The sequence below is a fragment of the Mercurialis annua genome, linkage group LG8 (assembly GCF_937616625.2).
Source record: "Mercurialis annua linkage group LG8, ddMerAnnu1.2, whole genome shotgun sequence".
Classification (NCBI taxonomy): domain Eukaryota; kingdom Viridiplantae; phylum Streptophyta; class Magnoliopsida; order Malpighiales; family Euphorbiaceae; genus Mercurialis; species Mercurialis annua.
The window spans coordinates 37,094,504-37,121,177 of NC_065577.1; the positions used below are offsets into that span (position 1 = coordinate 37,094,504).

At 36.8% G+C, this 26,674-nt stretch overlaps 2 protein-coding genes, 1 long non-coding RNA gene and 1 other non-coding gene across 5 annotated transcripts; 1 reads left to right on the forward strand and 3 right to left on the reverse strand.

The window, feature by feature from the left end:
- Positions 1-581: 581 nt before the first annotated feature.
- LOC126662282 (nuclear transcription factor Y subunit B-1-like) lies at positions 582-3,729 on the reverse strand. Its single transcript, XM_050356208.2, has 6 exons — positions 3,541-3,729; positions 2,743-2,974; positions 1,972-2,233; positions 1,799-1,882; positions 1,658-1,696; positions 582-959 (listed from the first exon to the last, which is right to left on the reverse strand). Exons 2-3 carry the CDS (start codon positions 2,958-2,960, stop codon positions 2,026-2,028), a joined length of 426 nt encoding a protein of 141 aa, XP_050212165.1. The 5' UTR covers positions 2,961-2,974; positions 3,541-3,729; the 3' UTR covers positions 582-959; positions 1,658-1,696; positions 1,799-1,882; positions 1,972-2,025.
- Positions 3,730-5,920: 2,191 nt separating this feature from the next.
- LOC126660759 (uncharacterized) lies at positions 5,921-25,346 on the forward strand. 2 transcript variants are annotated; one of them, XM_050354420.2, is made up of 7 exons: positions 5,926-6,361; positions 7,106-7,162; positions 7,245-7,307; positions 7,433-7,501; positions 7,645-7,727; positions 20,504-20,540; positions 25,144-25,346. In XM_050354420.2, the coding sequence occupies exons 1-5, from the start codon at positions 6,080-6,082 to the stop codon at positions 7,696-7,698; spliced, it is 525 nt and encodes a 174-aa protein (XP_050210377.1). In that variant the 5' UTR covers positions 5,926-6,079; the 3' UTR covers positions 7,699-7,727; positions 20,504-20,540; positions 25,144-25,346. The 2 variants fall into 2 exon arrangements, with proteins under 2 accessions (XP_050210378.1, XP_050210377.1); XM_050354421.2 differs by lacking the exon at positions 7,245-7,307 and having other exon boundaries at positions 5,921-6,361.
- Positions 23,163-23,275, reverse strand: LOC126662385 (small nucleolar RNA snoR103). The gene has a single exon (XR_007635762.1). It is a non-coding gene; the product is annotated as a small nucleolar RNA snoR103 (small nucleolar RNA).
- Positions 23,634-24,331, reverse strand: LOC126660760 (uncharacterized). Its single transcript, XR_007635439.2, has 2 exons — positions 24,156-24,331; positions 23,634-24,074 (listed from the first exon to the last, which is right to left on the reverse strand). It is a non-coding gene; the product is annotated as an uncharacterized LOC126660760 (long non-coding RNA).
- Positions 25,347-26,674: the final 1,328 nt, after the last annotated feature.

The following is a 26,674-nucleotide window of genomic DNA, read 5'->3' on the forward strand; positions in this document are numbered from 1 at the left end:
GTATAACCTTGCAAAGAGGTGTGTTCTTATAGCAAATGCTAAAGTAGATTTGATTAAAAATAGAAGTAATATGTTTTTTTTTTTGAAAACATAATAATTTCATTAAATACAGTCGGAAGTATCAATTGGAGAAGAAAAAAATTAATTATGCCCTTCATATACAAAATTCTTAAGGGTAAAATGATAAATTTGAACAATATAAAAGGTATAATGAATTATTTTCCACTCTAATTTAAACAAATTGCTATAATTGAAATTAAAAATTGAGAAATCTAATAATATTGACAATCTAATAAAAATATAAAAAATTGAAAAGATGAGATATTTTTGGATGATCAAATCTAAAATATAACTTATCAATTTTGGATCAATTTACATCTCTGATCATAAAGACTAATGTCCAACGTCAAATTAAAGTGTAAAATGACCAAAAATTGACAAATGTGGATTTTTTTTTAATTTAAAACCACAAACTTGGACTCTTTTATCTTTGAACTAAAGTTGGAGGGGCTAAAACAAACCTTTGTTGCAAAATGAACTCTAAGGAAGCAGGATCAAATTTAGCTAAATTACAGGTATACTTCACAAAGCAATATGTTTATACTTGAGCATAAAGATCAAAATTTACAAGTGATACAATCTCAAGCTCAAAAAACAGTCAGGAGATTAAATATTAGATTTGAAAACAAAAAAAATCAAATTTACAGCACTTATGCGACTATTAATAAAGCGGTTCAGCTGAAGAGGGCTCCAACAGAATCAAATCAAAACCCCATACAACTAATAAAAACAAAAGCCCCAAGAATATATAAGCTAAGCTCTTTGGTTGCAATAGGATCAACCAATATAAAAGAAGCTGTAGGAATTACCTGTCCTAGACATAATTAGATTGGCAAATAAGAATTAGAACTCTATTCATTTCCGTGCATCGAAGGAACAATCATATGCTGCCCTTGTCCCTGCATGAGTTTAACAAAACCATAAGAATTCAAACAAACATCATCAAGAAATTAGAATGAAAAGGACCAGAAAGCAAAGAGAATGAAGTCTATTTAGAGGTGGGTTATTCAAAAATAACACGCTAAACTTTATCTAATTCTACAAGACCATTGACTTAAACCTCTTCTGTAAAATAGATTAAATATTTAAAAATAAAGATGAGTCGTCATTACGTTTTTTTTCTTTTTGAAACTGAGGGTATATAAACAGACAACAAAATTATGCATAAATATGTGATATAGTTTCGTTTGTCTACACAAAGTACTGAAATTTTACAACAAATATTAGTAGGCTATGAATGTGGAGATAAAGTAGGGTCAATTTTGCAATAATAGAGAATGATTAGACAAAATCACAAGTCCTTGTATAGATCCTATCCAACATATTAAATGCGCAATACAGCATTATGCAATGTGTTAAATGAACAATTCATGCAGCCTAGTAGTAGTACCCTAGAGTTTGCGAAGAAAAAGAATTGGTATACGAGTTCTCCTTCATCAAAGTTTCAGTGTTCCACGTTACAAACATAATACGTTTCACATTTCTGTTTCCGTGCAACATAGATCCACAATGTCATTTGTAATGTGACACAACAATTATAACAGGATTAGCAGCAATCATGGAAATTAGTGTGGGCGGAAAAAGAGAGAGAAAATACCTGGGTATTCATGTAGTTTATTGACCCCTGCATAACATACTGTCATATTCACCATCAATTTAAGAATTAAGTCAGTTTAATACACGGTATGAAGAATTAAAATCCATAACAAAACTCAGAAACAGGTTTCTAATAGATCACCTGCGGATTTTGACCACTCAGACCTCCAATTGGTTCCCTTTTAGCAGATCCATCTCCACCCCTACCAGATCCCTTAGTGTCACCCTGCCAAAGTTTGTTGACAATGTAATTCAAATTTTTACATGGCATGCCTTTCGAAAAAACTAGTTAGTTACAGAAAAATGTAAAATTACCTCCATCTGTAGAGTTCCAGTCGCCAATAATGCAATCAAAAAGGATAAAGATTATTAGATCATCGACGCCACTAATATTAAAATAATTATAAACTCCGACCAGAAAAAAGCATATGATCCAAAATCAATTACCTCCCTGTACCTAGCTAGGTACACCTTGAGTGGTTCAATGTAGTCCTCGAAGCCTAAAGTTGCCATCGCCCATAACAAATCATCCCCATTAATTGTTTTCCTTTTCTCCTTCTGACACTTATCACTTGCCCTACATAACAGTCAGACCGACAATTAGAAGAGCTAAAATCCAATTTCCAATAGTAGAGCTGAACTAACAGCATTAGCCACACAAAAATCCTATTGCTAACAGAGAAATCATGGGAAGAAAATACATCTCATTCCAGAAAGTAACCTAAAACCCTTATTTCTGAGGAATTATATGATACATCAGTTGCTTGTGCAATATTGGTACTCAACAATCCAATTAAACTACTAATCTGAGGAATAATTACTGCATAGTTTTGACAATCATATTCTATTTTGACGCTGATACTAATCGGCAAGGTTCTATATCACTATGATGTTGTACATTGACATGGGAATCAATTTGTTACAGAAAATTTCCTAATTTTCAAAACCTAACAAACAGAAGGTAAAAAAAATAGAATTCCAATCAAAATATAGTTATAAAAATAAACACAAGTTATCTGAAAATCAGTTCTCGAATCAAAACGGATAATGATAAAAGGTAGGGAAAAAGTGCTGAAAAGAACTCACTCGCTAGTAATAAAGCTAATAAACTCAGAAACACATTCCTGGACAGTATCCTTAGCATCTTTAGCAATTTTTCCATTAGCAGGCAATGCTTTCTTCATGATCCTGCTTATGTTTGCAATGGGCAGATACCTATCCTGCTCCCGCACTCCAGAGCGCGGACTCTGCTCACCACCACTCTCGTGGCTCCCTCCAGCTGGACTTGCCGGGTTGTCCGCCATCTCACCAAAATTACCTACAAAATCAACCACACCCCATAACTAATAAAGCTCAAAAACACCCTCCCTCATAAAAGCCCACAACTTTCAGTAAAGCAGAACAAACCCCAACAGCTTAAAAAAGTTAACTTTCATAATATTTCAAGCAATACCCATTAACAAGATACCCATAAAAACAGATACCCACCAAAGAAATACTTATCAAAAAGGAAAATTTTCATAATTTTCCAAGCAATACCCATCAAAGAAGAAACTTTTACAAACCAAACTGCTGAACATAAATTTCTTCAAATTTTAAGTAACACTGGCCAATTCTAAGCAACACCCATTAGATCAAATGCATAGATACGTTCCAATTATATACAAATACACACAATGAAATCCAAAATTCAAATCACTGATTATTAAACTAGAGCTCTTATGCTTAGAACCAAAACCTAGATTAAACACACAAAAACAAAAACCTACGCTATATTAATACTAATCAATAAGAAGGGTGTGACAAGTAGAAGAACAAACAATTATACAGAGAAACCCTAATTGAATTGGACTGAGATGAAAGAAAATGAAGTTTGGTGTGTACCTGGAAAAAAGAGGGAAAAACGGGTAGTAGTGAAGAGGGTGGGTTTTGTATTTGGCGCGCGAGAGAGGAGAGATTGGATTGGTGGGATTGTTGTTTTTATTGAGAGTTTTAGATCTGACGACGGAGAAAGAGAGTTTGCGAGAGAGAGAGAAGAAGATGATTGAGATTTATACTAATTTATTTTTGATCAATTTCTATCTCTTTTTATATTTTCTTTTTGTTAATAGCTTCGGTTTGGTTTTTATCATGTTAGGGTTCGGTTGGAGTTCTCTATTATTTGGGTTTGGGTTTTGGTCAATTTTTTTTACTCTTGCTCTCTAGATTTTTTTTAAAAAAATTTAAACGAAACAACATATGAAATACTTCACAAATAAGACGGAACGTTCGAGCCCTAAAAGCTAATATCAATTATTAGATACATAATTTGATTGTCGAGCTAACATGTGAGCAGTGATATTCGATGATCGATTAATAAAAACTACGAAACTAGCATAAAACCGACCGAATAAGTTCCTATAATCTTGAGTGATGATGCCAACATACGAGCAATATTCCATTTGACTATGAAAGGCTTCAACAAGCATCAAGGAGTTGGTCTTGGAGTCGGAGATAGTATGTTGAGACGTATGATTCTTAATCCATGATAATGCTTCCTTATAAATAAAACGCCAAATGATCAAAAACGGCCAAACTTTTGCATAAATTTTCACTTACATTCCAAACCTTCAAAAAAGTCTGTATCATTCTGAAACATGGGTTTTTGTTTCAAAAATGTCCAAACCTTTTAAAAGTGTATATACCGTCCTGAAATATGGGTTTATGTTCTAAAAATGTCCATCCACTTAATGCTACATGTTATGGAGTTCATCTTATATCTTAAAAATGTCAATTGTTTTATTTGAGAGATGAACTCCATACAACATGTGCCATCAAGTGATGGACATTTTTGAAACAAAATTCGTGTTTTGAAATGATAAAAACATTTTTGAAAGTTTGCACATTTATGAAATAAAATTCATGTTTCGGCATAATGCAAACATTTTAAAAAGGACTTAAATGACAATATGCTCCCCTAAATTTGTAAGCAATGAGCAATTAACACATAAATTAATTTTGTGGGCAAATCAGTACACGAACTTGATGATTATGGGCAATTTGTCCCATTTTGGCAATTTTCTCTTTTAATTTGCGTATCTTAAATTGACAATTTGCCCTCTAAACTTATAAGTTAATTTGCCAAAATGGGCTAATTGCCCGTAATCACCAAGTCCGTGTATTGATTTGCCAATAAAATTAATTTATATGTTAATTGCCCATTGCTTACAAATTAAAGGGGCAAATTGCTACTTAAATCTTTTTAAAAGATTTAAACATAAGTAAATTTTTTAATAAACATTTGAATTTTTTTTTGTTATTTGGTCTAAATAAAAAATAAAAAATATGAAAACTAATTAAAGAAAAAAAGTAGACCATGTACTAAACAAATAAAAAGGGAAAGCACGGAGAGTTGATGATGGATCATGCCATATAAAATCTAGCACTAATTTCACTAAATCACTACTCATCCTAATTTAAAAAAAAAAGAATCATTCATGCTCCTGAAGTTTAGAGTTTAAATCAAGTAATCCCTTAACATCCGGAAAAATTCATCCATATCCTTAATGTTTGTAAAAATAAACAATCAGACTCTTCAGTTTAACACCGTTTCACTGCTCCTAAGATTCTGTTAGTGTGAGCCTACGTGTCAGAGATAAAAGGATCATTTATGCCCCTAAAGTTTCGGTACATAATCAAATAAGCATTCAACGTTTGAAAAAGATTCACTTAGACTTCTAACGTTTGAAAAGCTTCACTTATATCGTCCCCCAATGTTTGAAAAAAATGAACAATTAGGCCCCTAATTTAATACTGTATCATTGCTTCTCAAACTCCATTAGCGTGATCTTACGTGACTAATTTTTAGTTCTCTATTGTTGCTGAGAGAAAGACCGTCACCATAGAGCAAAATTTAATGGTAAAAATTAGTCATATAGGATCACGCTAACGGAGTCTGGGAAGCAATGAGACAGTGTTAAACTGGGGGCATAATTGTTCATTTTTCAAACGTTGGAGGCATAAGTGAACCTTTTCAAATGTTAGGAGTATAAATGAACCTTTTTTAAACGTTGAGGGCTCATTTGATCCCAGATTCAAACCTTAAGGGCATAAATGATCCTTTTATCTCTGCCACGTAGGATCACACTAACGGAGTCTTAGGAGCAGTGAAACAGCATTAAGCTGAGAGGTTTGATTATTCATTTTTACAAACGTTGGGGCGTGAATGAACCTTTCCGGACGTTGAAGGCTTACTTGATCCAACCCCAAACGTTAGGGGCATGAATGATCCTTTTCCCAAAAAAAAAAAAATATGTAGCAGTACAGAGCATGTTCTTACCAGTTTCAGGGAAATTCAAAAGAAAATACATCTCTTCACCTATTGCTAATATTCAAATTAACATGAAAAATTCCAATCCATTTTGATCATTCTGGAAAAATCTTTATGGGAAGAAACGAGCGAGATTTTTGTCCATTTTTATTTCCCTCCGCCATCTACGGTTCTCCGTCCTCTTCTCCGTCGTCAACACCATCATCGCCTCCGTCATCGCCGCCGCCGACTAATTCCAGCAGTACTCAATCTTCTTCTCACCATACATCTTCCTCGCTGAGTATTACTTCACCTTTCAAATTATATTCTTCAACTGCCGACGGTGCAAATCTCAATCCTCAATGCACCGAAGAAATTACAGTTGATGGATCCAGCAACACCATCAACTTTCCCCAGGTACCCCAATCAAATCAGGTTTATTAAATTTATCAGATCAAGTTTAAGCTTAGTAATTTATAATTTTATTTCTTAAATTTAATCAAATTTAGCTTACTGATGTTCTTACAAGCTATATTGAACTTAAAATTTGGAGATTGAAATTAAAATTTGCAAAGTAATTTGTTTTCAGAACTCCCATTTACTTAACCTTTTTTTAGAAAGGCAAAACCCTAAAAAAAATACCAAATTTTTGCGATTTTTGTCAGTTATAACCGACCTTTCAAAATTTGCAAATATAATCTGTTATGATAAATTATGTTTCTTTTATAGCCAAATTCCAATCATACTGATTTTTTTGCCAATAGGACAACCATGTATATAAATTTAATCATAATAAAGTATCAAATATATGCGTGTTGTGTCATAATAAAAGGTTTAATCACATTTAAAAAAACTCATTTGAAGCTGAAAATGACGAAAAAGGTCAAATAAAGCTCACAGTTATTGTATTGAGATAAAAAATTTAAGAAATTAAATTGATTGAAGAAATATCTAAAATTATAAGGAATGTTGAAATTAGAACATTATTAAAAATTATAATAATTTGTGAAAAAATAAATTTATTTTGCCGTTAAACCTTTTAAAAATTTGTCAATTCTCTTTCGAGTGGGCACCATATTTCCGCGAAATGTATGGTTATTTGTTTATTAATGTGTAAATTAAAATTGTTTATCAATTGAATGTCTAATTGGTAATGTGCAGGATGCTGTTAATGAAATACAAACAAGTAGTACAACAAAGCAGTCGAAAAGGAATAGGGTATTTGTTTTCTTCATTATTTTGATGAAAAACAAAATGATGTTTGGTTATAAAACTGTTATTCATTTTCATTTGCTGGCAGACTATGCTTGAGCTTAAAGAAGAGGAGAGTTTACTATTGAAAGACAGAACAAATTTGAAAATTGTATGCAAATTGGATCATTGCTCTGTCTTTCTTATATATTTTCTTTTTCACTTTCAAACGCATTAATCTGATGATCGATTACTCAATCAAAACGCATTAATCTTCTACTTTCCTATGCCGAGCAGAAATTGGAGACCTTGCGGCATACTTTAGAGGATCAGAGAGCTGCAAATGAAAGCTTGAAGAAATTTAAGGTTACTCTCTTACTCCATATTTGTTTTCTGATTATCTAACCTTTACGGTATCTCCTGCAGTTATTTTTGTAAGAATTTCACCTGAACATGTTATATATAATTCTAATGGTACATTTTTGCGCTGTCTGATGTATATGACTTAGTGCGGCAATACTCCAGTTACTTGCTTGCGCAGTCATCAGAAACTCCGTTGTTAGTGTGTCGGAAACTAAATAGAATCCCAAAAGTTAGTAACTCTAACATTCTAATTGAACTTCTTGTTTTTCTGTTACGAGCTGCATTACGTGTTTGTGAATCCTAATTAATAACGAAACCTGTAAGTTCAGTATTCATATTAGTCTGCACTTGACATAAACTCAGTATTCATAAGGCAGCTTTCTTGGCATATAGACTTGCGAGTATATTTGTCACTTACAATTGGGTTTTACTGTTTGAGAAACATTTCTAGTAATGAGCATTATGTACTTTTGGATATTTTGTTTGTAGCAAGCTGATTTAATTGATTCTCATCAATTTAAATGAAAGTAAACTCTTTTACAATCGCTTATTTAACAGGCTGCATTAATATTTCCTTCTTGTTATTTAGAGTGCCTGACATTGATTATGTAAGGCTGTTTGTTTTGGTTTAATGATTGAAATTCGAGCAAAGGATAATCGCAGTTCATGAATTTTTGCCTTAGGGTTAATTAACTCACAGTTACTTTCTATTTTTAGTTCAATTAACTCTAAAATAGTACAAAATGAAGCACTTTAGGGACAATGATGATTCAATTTGGGAGTTATTAACCTAAGAATAGAGAGTATCGTCCTTAATTGATAGTAAATAGTTATTGTTGACATCGGCCCAAAAATATGACTATCAAGTGATGGGCTGCCAAGGAAGAGAGCATAATGGGCTGTAATGAGACCGGGCCCATATTAGCTATTTTTATTTGCCTTTTTATTTTAGTCTTATCAGATTAGGGTTTAATTAAGTGTTTTAGTTTTAATTCGCTTCTTCTTCCTATTATTAGGGGATTTGTCCCTATAAATAGTGATTTTTATCAAATTAATAAAGTCTACACAATTCATCAAAAAACACAAATCAAAGCTCAGGCTTTTCTATCTTAATCTCCGGATTAAAACCTTAACTTAGGAGTAGTTTGAAATCAATCCTGCTTAGGTTCCTTAACCTCCGGAGCGATACTGATAATTTTAGTTTAGTTTGTTACTATTGTTCTTTTGTGTGACCTGGTTGAAATTCGAATTTCGATTAAAGCATCAAACCGAAACAGATCCCATTATAAATTCAAAGATTTGAGTTTGGAAGTTTTTCCTGCGAACATCTTTTGGCGACTCCACTGGGGACACGTTTATGGTTAGCACAAAAATCGGAACACTGAAAGACGATCAGAGATACACTAGATCGGTTACCCGAGAGTTACAAGAGAGAAAACGGTTGATCGGCAATTACGATTCAGATATTGAAGAAATAATGGCCAAAGATAAAACGACCGCGACCACTCAAAAAACTACGATCTCGCCAGAGACCGTATCTGAAAATTCGGCCAAAGATCCTTCTTCGAGACAAGAAGATGATTCGGCCGATTATTCACGAGACCTACCACCAAGTCGTCCGTCTCTCACACATGCCGATTTTACCTCTATGCGAAATGAAATTGCTGGAGAAAATCGGCTCATGTTCGACGGAGTTATGAATCAAATGGCGTCGGTGATCAAGACAATGATGACCGATCATGCAGTCTTGCAGCGAGAGATCAGAGCAGATGTCAAATCCATGTCAAACGCAATAGAAAGCATGGCCAAAATCATGACTGGACAACACATTGCGGAAACGACCAACCGAAGGGTCGATCTCATTCAACCGCCGATCCGAGCCAATTCACTAAACCCACAGGCCGATCCAACCCAGTCGTCGGCTAGATCGGGAATGCATTATGGATCGGTGAAGATCTTGTCACGAGACGATATTGAAACAAGTCTCGCAAGTGAACATGTTTCACAGAGACCTGGTAAAGAAGCGGCGAGCGAGCCTCTGATAAATTTGCAGAACCCCGTGAAGGAAAATTCTTCCTACATATCAGCAAAGGGGGAGGATGGAGTATATGATCGAGCCCAACTTTTAGATGAACTGGAAAGATTGGGCGTTGATTGCAGGCCGATACCTCGGCCATCATATGTCAAGCCATACCCTGATTGGATCGACAAATTATATCCTTTCCCAAGAGGATATAAGGTCCCAGAATTTAGTCTTTTTTCTGGAGAGGAAAAAGGGCAATCGACAGTCGAACACATTGCCAGGTTTTCCGCGCAATGTGGAGAAGCGGGAGCACATGATTTTTGGAAGTTGAGGCTATTCGCTAGTTCACTAACAAAAATGGCGTTCACTTGGTATTCACATCTAACGCCAGGTTCGATCGGCACATGGAAAGATCTCGAGGAGAAATTCCATGAAGAGTTTTATCGAGCCCCACCTGATGTCACGTTGGCCGATCTAGCTCGCATTTCTCAACTGCCAAACGAATCCATGGAAAAATACATATCAAGGTTCCGCAACTTGAGAACCCGCTGCCAAACCAGCATTGCCGAGTCGGATTGCGTTCCCATGGTGATCAAAGGAATGGACTTCGCAATGAGGGAACATTTCGAGGGACATCGTTTCAGAGATTTGTTTGAGCTCACTAATCGAGTGACCAGCTATGAAAGACTCTTGGTGGAGAAAGAACAGAGGAGAGGTTCGTCAAAAGGAACTTACTATAGAGATCAACTCGATGTGGCCGTCGTCACAGACGATAGTGATTGCGAGTCCGATGAAGATGTTTGCATGGCGGAATTCCTAGCGAAAAAACCACAAGAGTGCTCGGCTTTGAGAAAGCCAGGATTTCAGAAGAAGAATAAAAGCGCCGCCATTCAGAAAGATTATTCCTTCGATCTAACAAAGGCGGATGAAATATTTGATGCTTTGCTCAAAGACGATCAGATAATTCTGGGAGAAGGTCACGTAATTCCTCCAGCAGACCAAAGGGTTGGAAAAGAGTATTGCAAATATCACAACTCTTGGAGACATAGCACAAATAACTGTGTTATCTTCCGAAATGTGATTCAAAAAGCAATAACCGAAGGCAAACTTTTATTTCCAACCAAAAAGGAGGCCGAAGCGAAATGTATTACCATTAATACGATTCGGCCAAATTTCGAGCGAGCATTGGGGAGCGGACGTGTGTTGGAAAAATGGGACCCGAAGAAACCAAAGTTTCGGGTAGAAGAGAAACAGGTGTGGAAACCGCGCCTCAAGAATGAGACGTCCAATAAGAGCGTGTTTGAGCGAGTATCTGAAGTCCAATGCCCTTCATGCAAGACCTGTTTCAAAGCGGAACACAATGTGTGTCGAGCCAACCCTAAGACATTTAAACCAAGGGCTCCAACGAGAGAATGGAAGAAGCATGAACCCAAAAGGGAAGAAGGAGTCACGGTGTTCAGAAGAATGTTTCGGCCAACAGAGGAACAACCTCATTTGAGCAAGACTCAGAAACGGCGTATGCAAAGGATGAGGCAAGATTCCCGAAAGTTAGCCGATTCAAAAGTGCAGCAAGGATCGCCAACAGCTGGAGACTTCTTACCGGTTAAAAGGCGACTGACGTTCCCAAACGAATCAGCTGGTCGCACGAGCGATCATGACACGCTGAATCGCAAAGATAGTACCGTAGATCATTGCGAGCCAGCTATTAATGTTCCTATGTCTCCAGTGAAGAAGATCAGAAAGATCTGGGTAGAGAAAAAGTCTACGAAGCCAATCGAGCAGCAACAAATGACGACCGACGAGTTGGTGATCGCCGATGAACCTAAAAAACCCAAGCTGTCATACAAAGACGTGGTCATTTCAACAACTGATGGTCAATTGCGAGCCAGGGGTGTTAGGGAAATGCCACATGAGGTTCATGTCATTACTTTGCCTGAGTCATTTCGGTGCAAGCCCGGACAGAAAGGCATCTTAGATGGGGATGTGGTTGTGCCCGAAGAAAGCGGAGCTGGAAAATCAGCCGTTGTGTCTCTCAGCAAACCGCCACAACGGATGACAAGACATATTCGGCCCTTGTATATAAAGGCCGATGTTAATAGCATCCCAGTTAATAGAGTACTCATTGACAATGGAGCTGGAGTTAACATATTGCCCGCCAAAATGCTTAAAAAATTAGGTATCAATCGCGATGAGTTGGAGCCAACTGATGTTTATATGACCGATTTCGCGGGAGGCGAGACGCCAGCAGAGGGTTACATAACCTTAAAAACTAGGATCGGCCGAGTCGAGACCGAAGAAGGATTTTTTGTTGTCAACGCAAGGAGTAATTACAACATTTTACTCGGACGAGATTGGATCCACTCCAATATGTGCATTCCGTCAACAATGCACCAAATGTTGATAATGTGGCGCGAAGATGGAATAGCAGAAGTTGTGCAAGGCGACCCGAACCCGTTCGGAGAAGACTCTAATTGTTTAGAGGCACTGTTGTATGATGATCAAGTGAAAGACATACAATCATTGAGTGCGAAACACAACACCACCCCACGGATCGTCTTGAATTCGGATCGGCCTATGACAGTCACACTCGGGGGCAAAGGCCGATCGTCAATAATAAGTAAGTCCAATGATTAGCAAACATGAGATAATTAGAGAGAAAGTTCGCATGCTTTCCGAAAATTATGCGGTGCGATCGGCGGAGTGTATCTACGAAGATGAAGGACAAGATCCGACAAGGGCCCTTCAAATTGTCGATTTACAAATAGCGTCGGGCAAATTGGATGACGATCCCGCTCAGGTGCAAGACACGCTGATAGAAATTGACATGGGATCCGGAGTACAAACCAAGCCTATGTTTATCAGTGATCAGTTTGATAAAGGGACGGTTGATAGACTAATCGCTTTATTGCGAGAATTCAAAGATTGTTTCGCGTGGTCATATGAAGAAATGCCAGGATTGGACCGATCCGTTGTTGAACATAAGTTACCACTAAAGGCTGGTTTCAAGCCGTTTCGGCAGCCTCCGAGACGTATGTCAAAAGAAGTGGAAACACTAGTTCATGACGAAATTAGACGGCTCGAAGCAGCCGGATTTATCAGAGAAGCCAAATATACAGAATGGTTGTCTAACATTGTACCAGTCATGAAAAAGAATGGTAAATTGAGAGTTTGTGTCGATTTCAGGAACTTAAATTTAGCCACGCCGAAAGACGAGTATCCAATGCCCATTGCAGATATGATGGTTGACGGCGCGGCCGGGCACACCATTTTAAGTTTCCTCGATGCACACTCTGGTTACAATCAAGTCCCGATCAACGAAAAAGATGTATCCAAAACAGCATTTCGTTGTCCAGGGCCGATCGGCGCTTACGAATGGGTTGTTATGCCTTTCGGCCTAAAGAATGCTGGGGCTACTTATCAGAGAGCAATGAATAAAATGTTTGCAGGTTTGGATTGTCTGGAAATTTATATAGATGATGTGGTCATCAAGTCACAAACCAGCGAACAACATTTGGCCAACCTGAGAGAGACCTTTGTCAGAATGAGAGAAAATGGCTTGAAGATGAATCCTTTAAAATGCGCATTCGGTGTATCAGCTGGTAACTTCCTAGGTTTTCTAGTTCACCAAAGGGGGGTAGAAGTTGATAAAAACAAAGCGCAGGCAATCATAAATGCTGAACCTCCTAAAACTAAGAAGCAACTTCAGAGATTGATCGGCCAAATTAATTTTTTAAGACGGTTCATTTCAAACACAGCGGGCCGATTAAGAAGTTGGAGAACATTACTGAAGGCCGGAGAAACATCTCAGTTCCTTTGGACAGAAGAGCAGCAAAAAGTCTTTGACGAGATCAAGACTTATTTAGTCAAGCCTCCAGTTATGATGCCCCCTAAGCAGGGACAGCCGTTATTGTTATATATCTCGGCAGCCCACGAATCGTTAGGATGCATGTTGGCACAGGAAGATCAAGGAGTCGAAAGATCGGTTTATTATCTGAGTAAAAGCCTAACTGACACAGAAATTCGATATTCTACTATCGAGAAGCTATGTCTGTGTCTTTATTTTACATGCTGTAAATTAAGATATTACATGCTTCCGGTAGTGGTATATGTTTTATCTCAAACGGATGTGATCAAATACATTCTGTCTCGACCTTATCTGAGAAATCGGCTTGGAAAATGGGCTATTGCAATGTCAGAATTCACTTTAGTATATGTTCCACAAAAAGCCGTCAAGGGACAAGCACTAGCAGATTTTTTAGCCGATCATCCCAACATCCCGATCAAGGAAGTAGCTTGCTTCGAGCCAATTCCGTGGAAGCTTTGGTTCGACGGATCTAAAACTAATAAAGGGGCAGGTGCAGGGATATTAATTATCTCGCCGCAAGGCTTGGTTTTTCGAATGTCTTTTTCATTAACATTCCAATGCACCAATAATCAAGCGGAGTACGAAGCGCTGATCATTGGATTGGAAATCCTGGCCGAGCTGGGAGCTAAAGCAATTCAAGTAAAAGGAGACTCCTTGTTGATTATTAAGCAAGTTATTGGCGAATTCAAATGCGAATCAGACGTCTTGATTAAGTACTGCAACAAAGCCAAACACCTCATGGATGGTTTCTCCGAAACATGGATAGAGTTCGCGGAAAGAGCAGAAAATGAAGAGGCGAACGACTTAGCCCAGCATGGAAGTGGATACAAAATCATGGCAGGTTTCGAGGTTATTGAGAGAACAACGCCTTGTCTTCATACTGGGGGCATAATACCAGATGACTGCAGATCGGCATATCACTTGGACACGACAGCCGATTGGAGGAAAGAATTGATCGACTGGTTTACACATCCAGACCCGGCGAATCGGCGAATCAAAATGCTGGCCACCAACTATGTGATTCTAGCCGACGAATTATACAAACGATGTCGTGAAGGTTTATTGTTCAGATGTATAGGACCAAAAGAAGCTATGTTGGTCATGGCTGAAGTTCATGAAGGAATCTCGGGGGCACATCAAGCTGGGCCAAGAATGAGGTGGTTAATACACAAATACGGCTTTTATTGGCCGAAAATGGAACAAGATTGCATCCGATACGCCAGAGGATGTGAAGCTTGTCAGAAATTTGGACCGGTTCAACACGTTCCAGCAGACGTATTACATTCAATCATCAAGCCATGGCCATTTAGAGGATGGGCAGTAGATTTGATCGGCAAGATTTACCCACCATCGGCGAAAGGACATACTTTCGTGATCGTCGCGACAGATTATTTCACGAAGTGGGTAGAAGTCAAGCCATTGAAATCGCCAACACAAGACGAAGTAATCAAATTTTTCAAAGAAAATTTGATTCATCGACATGGCCTTCCAGAAACTATTACGACCGATCAAGGAACTATGTTTACTGGATCGGACACTATAGCTTTCTCGAAAGAGTACGGTTTTAAAATGATACATTCTACACCGTATTATGCCCAAGCGAATGGACAAGCAGAAGCTACAAACAAATCTATAAAGAACTGTCTGTCCAAAATGATCGAAGAGAATCCAAGCCAATGGCACAGAATTTTGTCCGAAGTCGTTTGGGGGAACAGAATATCCCAGAAATCGGCCACCGGCACATCTCCATTCCGTTTGGTGTATGGATATGACGCAATGTTGCCTATGGAGCTTGCTGTACATTCTGTACGACGAAAGAGACAACATACGATCTTAAAAGATGATTATGCCGATAAAATGATCTTAGAAGCATTAGATCTCGATGAAGAAAGATTGGAAGCACTTGACCATTTAGAAGCGCAAAAAAGGCGAGTCGAAAGATCGTACAATAAACGAGTCAAGGGTAAAATTTTCAAAGTTGGAGATTTGGTATGGAAAGCAATTTTACCACTGGGGCATAAAGATCGACGTCTTGGAAAATGGAGCCCGAATTGGGAAGGACCATTTCAAATAATACAAGTCTTGTTAAGTGGCGCTTATGTCTTGACAGATATAGATGGAGAGGTGCATAGCAGGTCAATTAATGGTCAATACCTCAAAAAATACGTTCCTAGTTGCTGGGAGGGTATAAATAAGGAAACCTTCCGAGATGATATGGAGTGATCCCCTTACGGTCAAAACGATATAAGGTTTTTTGATCGGCCGAAACGATATTTTACAAGTTCTTGGATGGCCGATTAAACCTGATGCGACAGTTGGAAACCTTGTAAATGCCGAACAATCACTATCTATGTTTCGGAAATCCAGCCGAATAAAAGATGTAAACAAAAAGAAATGAATAAAATTATTTATTGTTCGGCAAATTATTATTCTTTTGCACCAAAGATCATGAATATAATCCTGTTGATTGGCCGATAGAAAATCAGTTTTTATAAAAACCATCGGCCAAAAAAGTTTTTGTACAGATCGGCCTTATTGATCGACCTTATTGGCAATCAAAAAGTCAATATGTTTCTTTTTAGTTTTTCGCTGTCTTGAACGGTTGAATAAAACGAAATTAAACATCATATGCCGATCTAGTTTACAAACACTAAAACACATGGTTTGTCAAAATCCAGGACAATACTTGTTCAAACTATGGCAAAATAAACATTTTTGTTACAACGCAAAAAACAGAAATGATATCAAACCCATACAACGCCGATCACACGGCGTTAAAAAGATCACCGACCAAGTTCCTCATCTCACCATATCCCTTGCAAGCATCGTCATACGTGGCTTGATCGGCCTTCAGCTCATCCTTGATAGAAGATCGGCGCGCAATGAGTTGTTTCGCCTCGGCTACAGTCGATGTGAACTTGGCTTTCACTGGTAGATGAAGGTCTTCCTTGATTGCCAGCTCTCTTTGAAGTTCCTCAATTTTGTTGCGCAACTCTTGTATCGCCTGGGTCGAAGCATCAACTTCAGGAGCCATTTTCTTCGCCTCTTCACGAAGACGGTCGATCTTCGCATCTGCTTCCTCCTTCTTCTTTTTCTTGCTCTCATAAGAACGGCGTATCGACCCGCAAGACTCAAGTGTTTCTTTGATAGCCGAAAAGTCGCTGTTAGCAACAGCTATGGCCGAATGACCATGGGGGTTGATGAGATCGGTGTTCGGAAATTTGGCTAAGAGAGAGACCGCCGATCGCAATTCCTCTATGTCTTGATCATTCTCAAAAACCTTCAATCCTTTTGGCTTCAAACGACGGATCACTTCAATCTTGGCATCAAGTAGAAGGAGAGAGTCATCACGCTCACCGGATTGATCACTACAATCAGAAGTGAGGTCGTCTTCTTGTAAAGAAGTTTCTTTCTCGACGTCAGAATTTAGGATATCATCCAACTCTTCAAGAGCTGTCTTCTGCAAGAACGAAAAATCCAAACAATTGTCAAGCGAAGTGCTTAATACAAAGGATTGCAATATTAGAAATGTAAACATAAAGACATACCACTTGCGCCGAAGCAGCAGATGAAGGATGACTCGGGATGATCGGCACAGTGGGAGATCGGTTGATAGTCTTGGTCGACGACGAAGTGCGAGTGCGAATAGTGATCTTGGTCCGATTGCTCTTTTGTTGCTGCGGTTCAGAAGCAGGACGGATGGGAGACGAATCGTCGATCGGCAGCAAGTCCTCTTCCTCAACCAAGTTGCGCACAACGGGAGTTGGGACGTTTGGATGGTCAAGAAGGGGGCTGAAATCAAATGGCATCTCGTCTTCGTCGATCAAATGAGGGGTGTCGTTAGCAACGGTCTTGAGAGCTTTCGGCTTCACGGCCGCCTTCTTTGGTTTACCACCAGCGTGAATCGGACGCTTCTTGGATTGTGAGGTTGCTTCCGAGGTCGATCTCGTCGCGAGAGATTTGTTCTTAACGGTCTCGATAGCTGCATATACATTTTTTGATCATAAGTAAAAGTTGAACAAGTTTATAAAAATCAAATAACGGAATTTACCTCGATCAACATCATTACCTTTCGCTTGCTTGGATGGATCGCCCTGCAAAAGAAAAACATCTTCGTGAGAAGCTTTGCGTTTAATGGGGGGAAGATAAAAATCATGGCGAGCCAACACTTCTGTAACCGAATGGGTGAAATGTCGGTTAACGAAATCTTGCCACCAGGAATCAAATGATGGATCGGCTACGGGGTGACTCTCGGGATACGGGATAGTCTTGCACTGAACAAGGTATTGTTTGTTCAACAGAAACAATTCTTGTATGTCGATCATACTTGCCAATCTCGGTCTAGAACCATCTCGTTGATTCCAATCTATTTGGAATGGGCAAGGCAAGCCTTGAGGCCGACCGAACTGGCGAGCATAATAGTGAGCAAAATATCCTTCGCAACCGCTAGACAAATACGTAAGTCCCAGAAACAAATTCCTGGCTCGGAATGCACTCATCCAGTTGACCCACCACGAATTCTTTTTCTCTTGATTCACTACTCGAAGGTCGGTTCTAAACCCATATCCGAGCCACAAAGGAGGAAGTGTCAATAGCGGGCAGAACAGTTCTGGAGATCGGCTATCTGTGGTAGAAAAGAAACTGATAACTTGATCGACGGTAGACATGAGTGGTCGACATTGTAGCAAGGTAAATCCATGGCATGAACCCTCAACACGGTCGGTAAGTTGCATCAATTCAGGAAAATACATAGTTAACCACATCTGAAGTACCCAAATTGGACCACTTGGAGCCTTATGCGAGCTCGGATCGGCACATGGAATCATCTCGTGCAAACCACGGTAGATCAAAGCTAGTATATACTCCCCAAGGTTCAGTTTTACTCCGTCGGCAAGGGCAACAGCTATCCGTTGGTATTCTTTGGTTACTTTGTAAGCTGTAGAACATACCACGAATTTGCAAAGAAAGTAAGTAAGAAAAGCAATATGTTCTCCGCGATCCGGAACAGCGGTGGTTTGTTGGCGATCTTTCAAAAATCTACCAAAATTCAGAGACGACCGTGCCGGACCCGTGTCGAGTGTAGAAGCAGTGGGAGAGAGTTCTGGAGTGATCCTGTGACCGGAGATAGGCACGTTGAGCATACATGAAATGTCTAGCAAAGTGATCGACATCGGACCAAACTTGAAAGCAAATCCGTTTATTGATCGGGACCAAAACAAGGCTGATCCCAGCAAATAATGCCTATAACACGACATATCTATCTGTGCGAGTGCAATAAGATCAGCGATACCAGCAGAAATCCAAGAGGCTTCATAAAAAGGTTTCAATCTAGCTACCCAAAGCTTGAAATCTGAAGAAGGGTTCGGCCAATTTCTGAATTGTTCACCAATCCATACGGAGGCGTGGTGATCAATGGCAAAACGTGGCGGACAACGGTCATGGAACGGGAGAGCAATTTCACACAATCGAGATGGTTGTTTAAGTAAAGGGCCGACATAAGTTTTATTGTTTTCGGATAGGATTAATACCTCTGCAATTGCGGTTGATGCTTCTTCACGATGGCGAGAGATCTTATCATGAATCTTTGCGGTGATGTCCGGATCGACACGAGCCATCCTAGGAAATAAGAAAGCCAGCACTTGAAGATTGGCGCCGACGATGACTTGCAAGATTTGAAAGCTTGTTTCGGCGAAAGACCTGCAAAAAAGATAAGGGGATCAGTAGGCGTGATGATCGGCGTGGAAAGAAATAAGAGGATCGGCGTTACTTACAAGACGGATCAAGGATCGGAGACGGTTTGCTGTGGAAAGAAACACGATCGGCAGTGGTGGCAAAAAATTAAAGATCGGTAAAAACTTGAATTAAGTGGATCGGCCGCCTTCTTTCGTCTTGTTCAGAAGCAACAGTTGATTAGCGTGGCTGGAGGAGATGATCGGCAGAGAGAGAAGATCGGCGTGGCTGGAAGAGATGATCGGCAGGGAGAGAGGATCGGCGTGACTTGACGCAACACTTGAAGCAACGTGATGATAGCCCGTCTTGACAACACGTGAGAGAGAGGATCGGCGTGATCGGCTAATGGCTCGTCTCGGCAGAGAAGATCGGCAGGCGTGAGTGATCGGCAGGATGGCTCGTCTCGGCGATGGTGAGAAGATCGGCGGGACCAGTGAAGCACGACGTGTTCCAGTGGAAGATGGAGCGATCGGCGACGGTATTGGTAGCACTTTGGATCGGCAGCAGAGAAGTGATCGGCGGGAGTTTGGTTTGTGAGCACGGTGTGGGGCAAATTGAAGAGGAATTTATTTCTCTCAGATTTAGGGTTTAAGAAGAGAAAAATTGGAAAGTTTCCTTTTACAATTAACCATATGGGTGTTGGAGGATTATAAAAGGGAATGCATATTTGGAAATGGGCCTCTTTTAGGAACAAGCCTACAATTTAAACAATATAGGCTTGTTGGGGGCATTGTTGACATCGGCCCAAAAATATGACTATCAAGTGATGGGCTGCCAAGGAAGAGAGCATAATGGGCTGTAATGGGACCGGGCCCATATTAGCTATTTTTATTTGCCTTTTTATTTTAGTCTTATCAGATTAGGGTTTAATTAAGTGTTTTAGTTTTAATTCGCTTCTTCTTCCTATTATTAGGGGATTTGTCCCTATAAATAGTGATTTTTATCAAATTAATAAAGTCTACACAATTCATCAAAAAACACAAATCAAAGCTCAGGCTTTTCTATCTTAATCTCCGGATTAAAACCTTAACTTAGGAGTAGTTTGAAATCAATCCTGCTTAGGTTCCTTAACCTCCGGAGCGATACTGATAATTTTAGTTTAGTTTGTTACTATTGTTCTTTTGTGTGACCTGGTTGAAATTCGAATTTCGATTAAAGCATCAAACCGAAACAGATCCCATTATAAATTCAAAGATTTGAGTTTGGAAGTTTTTCCTGCGAACAGTTATTAATTGATTAAAATGAATCAGTTTGAGTTAATTGATTTTGAAAAACAAGTTCAGGAATCGCTATGACTCTTAATTCACTGAAATTCTGTTGTGCATTTTTTTAGAGTTAAGAGGTGTATTTGCTTATTATTGTGTTTTATAAATTTATTTTCTTGCAGCCCATGACTACCTATTAAGTGCAATTTATATACTAAGGTAAATACTTAAGTTCTAATTCATTTAAACATGAGGAAATTATATGGAGCACTTGATTTTGAGAAATATTCTCAAATTCACGTGCTCTCTTTATTTTTTGCATCATAAACATTGTTTAGAGTTTTACACGTAATGGGCTTGTTTTTATTTGACCCAACACGTGATGAGTTTGATTTATATTTCTCCAACATTTACCCTTTCTTCTTCCATTTCCTTTCATTTTCTTCTTAGTAACTGTGAATTCTTCTTGTTTTTCATGTGATTGAAACATTCATTATTTGTTTTCATAGTTTCTTTAATCTCACTTCATACAATTTCTTTCTCCACTCATTTTCTTGATAATATTTTGCTTCCAAATCTTGACAAAACCAGCAAAAATGGTCCAAGAAGGAGGTTCAAGAATCGGCTGCACAATCAACACGTCAGAGTTCGTCGGCGATTGAATAGAGATGAGCGATTGGGCGCTACGTGGATCCACGACATTGGCGGCAGACAAGTTCATAAAATTGTTAAAGAAATCAATTCCTTAGAATCTGACCAGCCGTGGGAGTGTATGGATGGGTTCTTGTAATAATCAAGAACTGTAGCTGAAAGTAATGATACTTATAGTGGATCTTAACGCCATTAGTGAAAAATTCAGGGTTTGATTTAATATTTATAAGAAATGGGATTTATATGATGAGAAAATTGAAATACAAATTGAAGAAAAATGGAAACAAAAAACGATTACCGTATGCTTTACTTTTGTTTATGTGGTGTTGTGCTTTGTTATTTACGGCAGAGAGAGAAGTTAGAGAGATAAAGGAAGAAAAACATAATTTTGATATATTTAAAATATAGCGGAAATATACAGAAAGTATACAAATATTATATTATATATATAAGAGATGAGCAAAGAGTAAATTTCTCACATAACAAGATTTGACAGATTGGTGGCTTAGCGATTTTTTGTTGTCTTTTTGCCTTGGTTTTGTTCCTATGAGGATGACCCTTGTGCCATATGCTTTTCTTCTTTTAATGAACAATCTAATACAATCTCTCCTTGTCTTAATCCGTCATTTGATCATCTATTGGCTTCTATTGATATCTACTACAATCAACGTAAGAAATCTATCTTTTCATTTTTAATTTTCTGCTATAAGTTATTGCAATTACTCTACTGAATTTATAATTCTTATATCATTTGTTTCATAATTATTATGTTTAACTTGTTATTGTGGTGATTATAACTAAATTTTGTTTATTATAAAGCTTACCTTCATATTGCACTTTAATTGTTTGATGAAAAGCCAATTTAAATTTTATGTATTATAAGCTATTTAAATTACTTAAATGAAAATAGAGTAGAAAAAAGAAGAGCGATCGAGAGGGAAATGGCATCGACGATAGTGAAAGGGGTAATTAAGTCGATTAGAGAGAAAGAGATTGGCGTCTTTTTCCGAGAGCTTGAAGATGAAAGTTACTTGAGGTGCCTTGCTGATAGGAATCTACTGCAAACAACTTAAATGTTTTTTTTGTTTAGTTTGTTAATTTGGCTCTTCATTCTTCTAGTTGCTACCTTGTGTAACTCAAGAGTGCAAAGAGCTTTAGATTGCTTATATTTTTTGTATACTTTCAACCTTCTGTATTCTCCTTGTCTATTTTTATTAGGTTATGTTATGTTTGGTTTAGAATTTGAGAATTAACTGTTTCCAATTTAGTTATAATATTTGTTATATACTTTCTAAGTATACAGAAAATATACAGAAAACATACATAAAGTATAGAACATAACATAAGCAGAATTAAGTAACTAAATATTTGAAAATACAAATTTGTTATAAATTGTATTCAAAACATACAAAAAGAATACATAAAGTATGCATGAAAATTTTGAAGATTCAAGCAACTACTGATTATGATTCACAGTATACATAAAACACACAGAAGGTATATCTAAACCACACAAATAATTATGATTATCGTACTTTAATAGGTGTACCGACATACAAAAGGTATACCTAAACCACACAAACAACACAAGTATACAGAAAATATACAGAAAGTATAGAACATTAAATAAGCAGAATTAAGTAACTAAAGATTTGAAAATACAAAGTTGTTATAAATTGTGTTCAAAAGATACAAAAAGAATACATAAAGTAGACAGCACAAAGTATACATAAAAAATTGAAGATTCAAGCAACTATTGATTATGAATTCACAGTATACATAAAACATACAGAAAGTATACTGAAACCACACATTTAATTATGATTATCGTACTTTAGTAGGTGTACTGGCATAAAGAAGGTATATCTAAACCACATAAACTATGTAACTATACAGAAAGTGTAGAATACTACATAAGCATAACTAAGTAACTAAAGATTTGAAAATACAAATTTATTATAAATTATGTTCAAAACATACAAAAATAATACATAAAGTAGACAACACAAAATATACAAGAAAAATTTGAAGATTCAAGCAACTACTGATTATGAATTCACAGTATATATAACACATACAGAAGGTGTATTGACATACATAAAGTATGCCTAAACCACACAAACTAAGCATAAAATGAACAATCTTCAATAATAATACAGTAAAACTAGATCATGAACAAAAATGTATACAAAATATAAGTAGATTCTTTTATGGGCAAGCCGAAACTCACTAGATTCCAACCTAAAGTCTACTAGGTATAATTTGATATTGGTTCATATATACTGCAGGTACACATACTAAGTGACCATCCAAGAATTATGACCTTATCTTTTTGTTACATCAAAGACTGAAATTTGATTAAGCCACACACAATTAGAGATTACACAGCCCTAAAGACGTGCCAATTGAGTTACACCCAACTGGTTATTGATGCATAGAGGTACTAAATCAAGAATTAACATTAGAATAGAAGCAATATCAGATCAAATATTATTGAAAGGGAAAACAAGGAGCTTATCCAATAACAAAATTTATATGCGGAATAAATCCACATCCAATAAAAAAATAAGATTTAAATAACATACAGAAAGCATATCAAGACATTTTAATCATTATTTTCAAAAAATGAGAGTACATGTGAGGGTATATTTAAAATATATAAAAAACATACAAAAAATATACTAAGAAAATAACAGTAGCAGTAGAAAACAACAGCAACAACATGGAAAAACAACAAATGCAAAAAACAACAGCAACATTAACAAAAATAAGGGGTAAATCGATCTTAAAAAGTAAAAACACCAAAATGCAATGATCTTTTAAGCGGCAAACATTCCCCGAAAACACAACTCCGCCGCTGATGACGCCGAATTATTCTCCATTTTCGTCGTCTCGTCTTACCCAAGAGCAAGAATATTCAATAATGGTTGCCGCGCTTAAAAACGTCATCTCCGACTCTTCTACAACAGCCATGTCATCATATTTTTCTCAAGAACTGCTTCATCTTCACTCTCTTCCTCCGATTTGCTGCCGCTTGGACTATGTCCTCCGATCTGCTTCTGCCCCTCCTCCTCCCATCCGCTGCCGCCTGAACCGTCTCCTCTATTTTTTTTGGGTGAGAAGTTTGTGATTTGTAATGAGAATTATAATAATGAATAATTGAAGAAGGAGAAGATTACTCACCTAATTGATGTCAACGTGTTGCTTGATCTGTGAGAATTGTTTGTGAAATTAAATCAAGTGTTGGGTGAGAAAAGTTTGTGTAATTGAGTGCTAAAAGAGTTTAGGAAATAAATAAAGTGTTGGCCCCAATTAATTAGAGATATCCGTAATTATGAGAATATTTTTTCCTTTTTGAATATTTTTTTTTTTTTTTTGAGAAGAAATGTAAGATTTTATTGCGGCACTAGAAAATGTATTACAATTCAAGCATATAGCTTTTTGCGAATACATTAAAAAACAAATAAATAATAAAAGCTGCAACCTTCTTACGCAAATCAATAAGATAAGAATTCCCGATGATAGCAATATGAAATCGAAAATTGCAAATTGTTGATAGAGCATCACAATGTCTTCTGGACGCAACTGATCTGGATTTCGTCAATTGGGCATTAGATTCAAAGTGCACTTTATCAAAATCCACAGCTCTGACAGTTTCAATCTGAATTGTTCAACTGGATTATATATTTGAATGAATTCAATTGAAAACCTAAAAATAAAATTCCATCATAACCGATTCAAATCTGCACCGCAATAGAAGATCCACAAAAGGAACATCAAATCCCATAAAGGGCAATATAAAATTTCCACGGAGGAAAATATAAACTCCATAAAAGGAGAGATAAGAATAACCATAAATAAAAACATAAAATAGCAAAAAACAACGATCATATATAAAATATATAGATAAAAACTAAATTAAAGGAAAACGAGACCACCGCCGATCAAAATATTGATCGGCGGTGGCCTTGAAAGAAGCCAAGCTTAGAGTTTGTTTTGTTGTTGGGAGAGGATGTGTGCGGCTAGGGTTTTTGTTGGAAGGAGCTAAAGTTCAATTTATTTTAATATTTTTCAACTTTTCCCTTTAAACATTGCGGTCATGGTTTTTTCTTTCTATAATAGTTTATTTTTTTTATTCTAAAATTGCACAATATATGACTGTTAATTACAGGTGGAACAACTAACATGTGAAGGAAGTCATTTTTCTTTGCTGGGAAGAAAAGCATGCCATTGAAATTGGACTATGAAAGTCTCGAATCTAACCATACCAAATGGGCTAGAGAATTGTTACAAAACTTGAACTCTCTAAGGGCTTTTTTGCCACTAAATGTGTCACTCAATTACAATTTCTCTTAACAACAAGAGTTAATATCACCATATAGCACAACTTTTCACATTTTTTTTAATTTAAGTACAAACTATAACATTTATAAAACGTCTCAACTAATAGCATAACCTTTCATTAGCATAAATATTTAAAACGACGTCGTTTTGATCATATGTACGACCAAAAACGACGTCCTTTTAACAAAAAATAAAGCATAAAATGTATACCGGATCATAGAATGAAAAGTTTGAAAAATTATACTAATGGTTGAGACACTTTTCAATTTGTACTTAAAAAAAGGCTAAAAATTGTGCTACATAATGACATTAATTTAAAAATAACTATCATTTATGATTTGCTCTAATATTTATATGTTTAATAAATTAAATTACGACCAAATCAGCAATCACAATTACCAATAATTATAAATTTGAAATAACGACGAGATTTTGCTCGCAAAAACTTTACAATATGATCAAAATATACTACTTCTTCCGTCCCACAATGATAGGCAAAATGACTATTTTGAACGTCCCAAAATATAGGTAAAATTATTTTATTAATTTAAATAATACCAATAACCTTCATTATTTTCAACCGTTTTTATTACATTCTATAAATCATTATTAATTATCAATTTATACAATACAAAAATTAATAACAGATTTATCTTTTTAAAATTTAATTTCAATTCCAACACAATAATTATCTTTTCGATAATATAAATTAATAATGTTTAAAATATTTAAATAGTTAAATCAAAGTTATTATTGGAAGTTAATAAAATATAACTACTTTAACCATCACTTCATAAATTCATATGCAAACTCTAATTTGTCTAGCTTTATGGGACGGGACGGAGAGTATAATTTTTTTTAATATCCATAAACTTTAACCGTTGGGTAGCGATTTCCGCAATGCAACACTAATTTCTGCAGTCCACTATATTTGCAGCTCGACAATATTTTGCTTATCTGTCTATCAAACATTTCTATTGTCCTCATAAATTATAAACATCATACACAATCATCCATCAATTTTTTCAATAAAAATTCTTGTCGACAGTCTAACTGTAATTTTGGATTACATGGCGATTGACCATGAACTCTATATGAATAACAAAAATATTTTTTTAATTTATGTATCAGCATGCTGTACAATTCTCAAGCTATCTGCAATGTAAAATGAGCTGGTTCAGTTTTTGTAAGTTTGTTGTTTGCTGTGAATTTAAGCTTCTTTGTTGTATATATAGATCATTTGTGCTCGTGTAGTAGCAATTGGGTGGCCCCAAAGCGGAATTTATTGACCGGCTGATTGTCTGGGCAGAGAAAGAAAGAGAAAGGACTACTCTTTATCCTTGGATAGTTCCGTGTTC

Excerpts from the sequence above, each read along its gene's own strand:
- LOC126660759 (XM_050354420.2), top strand. The coding sequence starts at position 6,080 with ATGGGAAGAAACGAGCGAGATTTTTGTCCATTTTTATTTCCCTCCGCC. Across the intron at positions 6,362-7,105 it reads ACACCATCAACTTTCCCCAG|GATGCTGTTAATGAAATACA; the intron begins GTACCCCAATCA and ends GGTAATGTGCAG. Across the intron at positions 7,163-7,244 it reads AGCAGTCGAAAAGGAATAGG|ACTATGCTTGAGCTTAAAGA; the intron begins GTATTTGTTTTC and ends ATTTGCTGGCAG.
- LOC126662282 (XM_050356208.2), bottom strand. The coding sequence starts at position 2,960 with ATGGCGGACAACCCGGCAAGTCCAGCTGGAGGGAGCCACGAGAGTGGT. Across the intron at positions 2,234-2,742 it reads ATTAGCTTTATTACTAGCGA|GGCAAGTGATAAGTGTCAGA; the intron begins GTGAGTTCTTTT and ends ACTGTTATGTAG.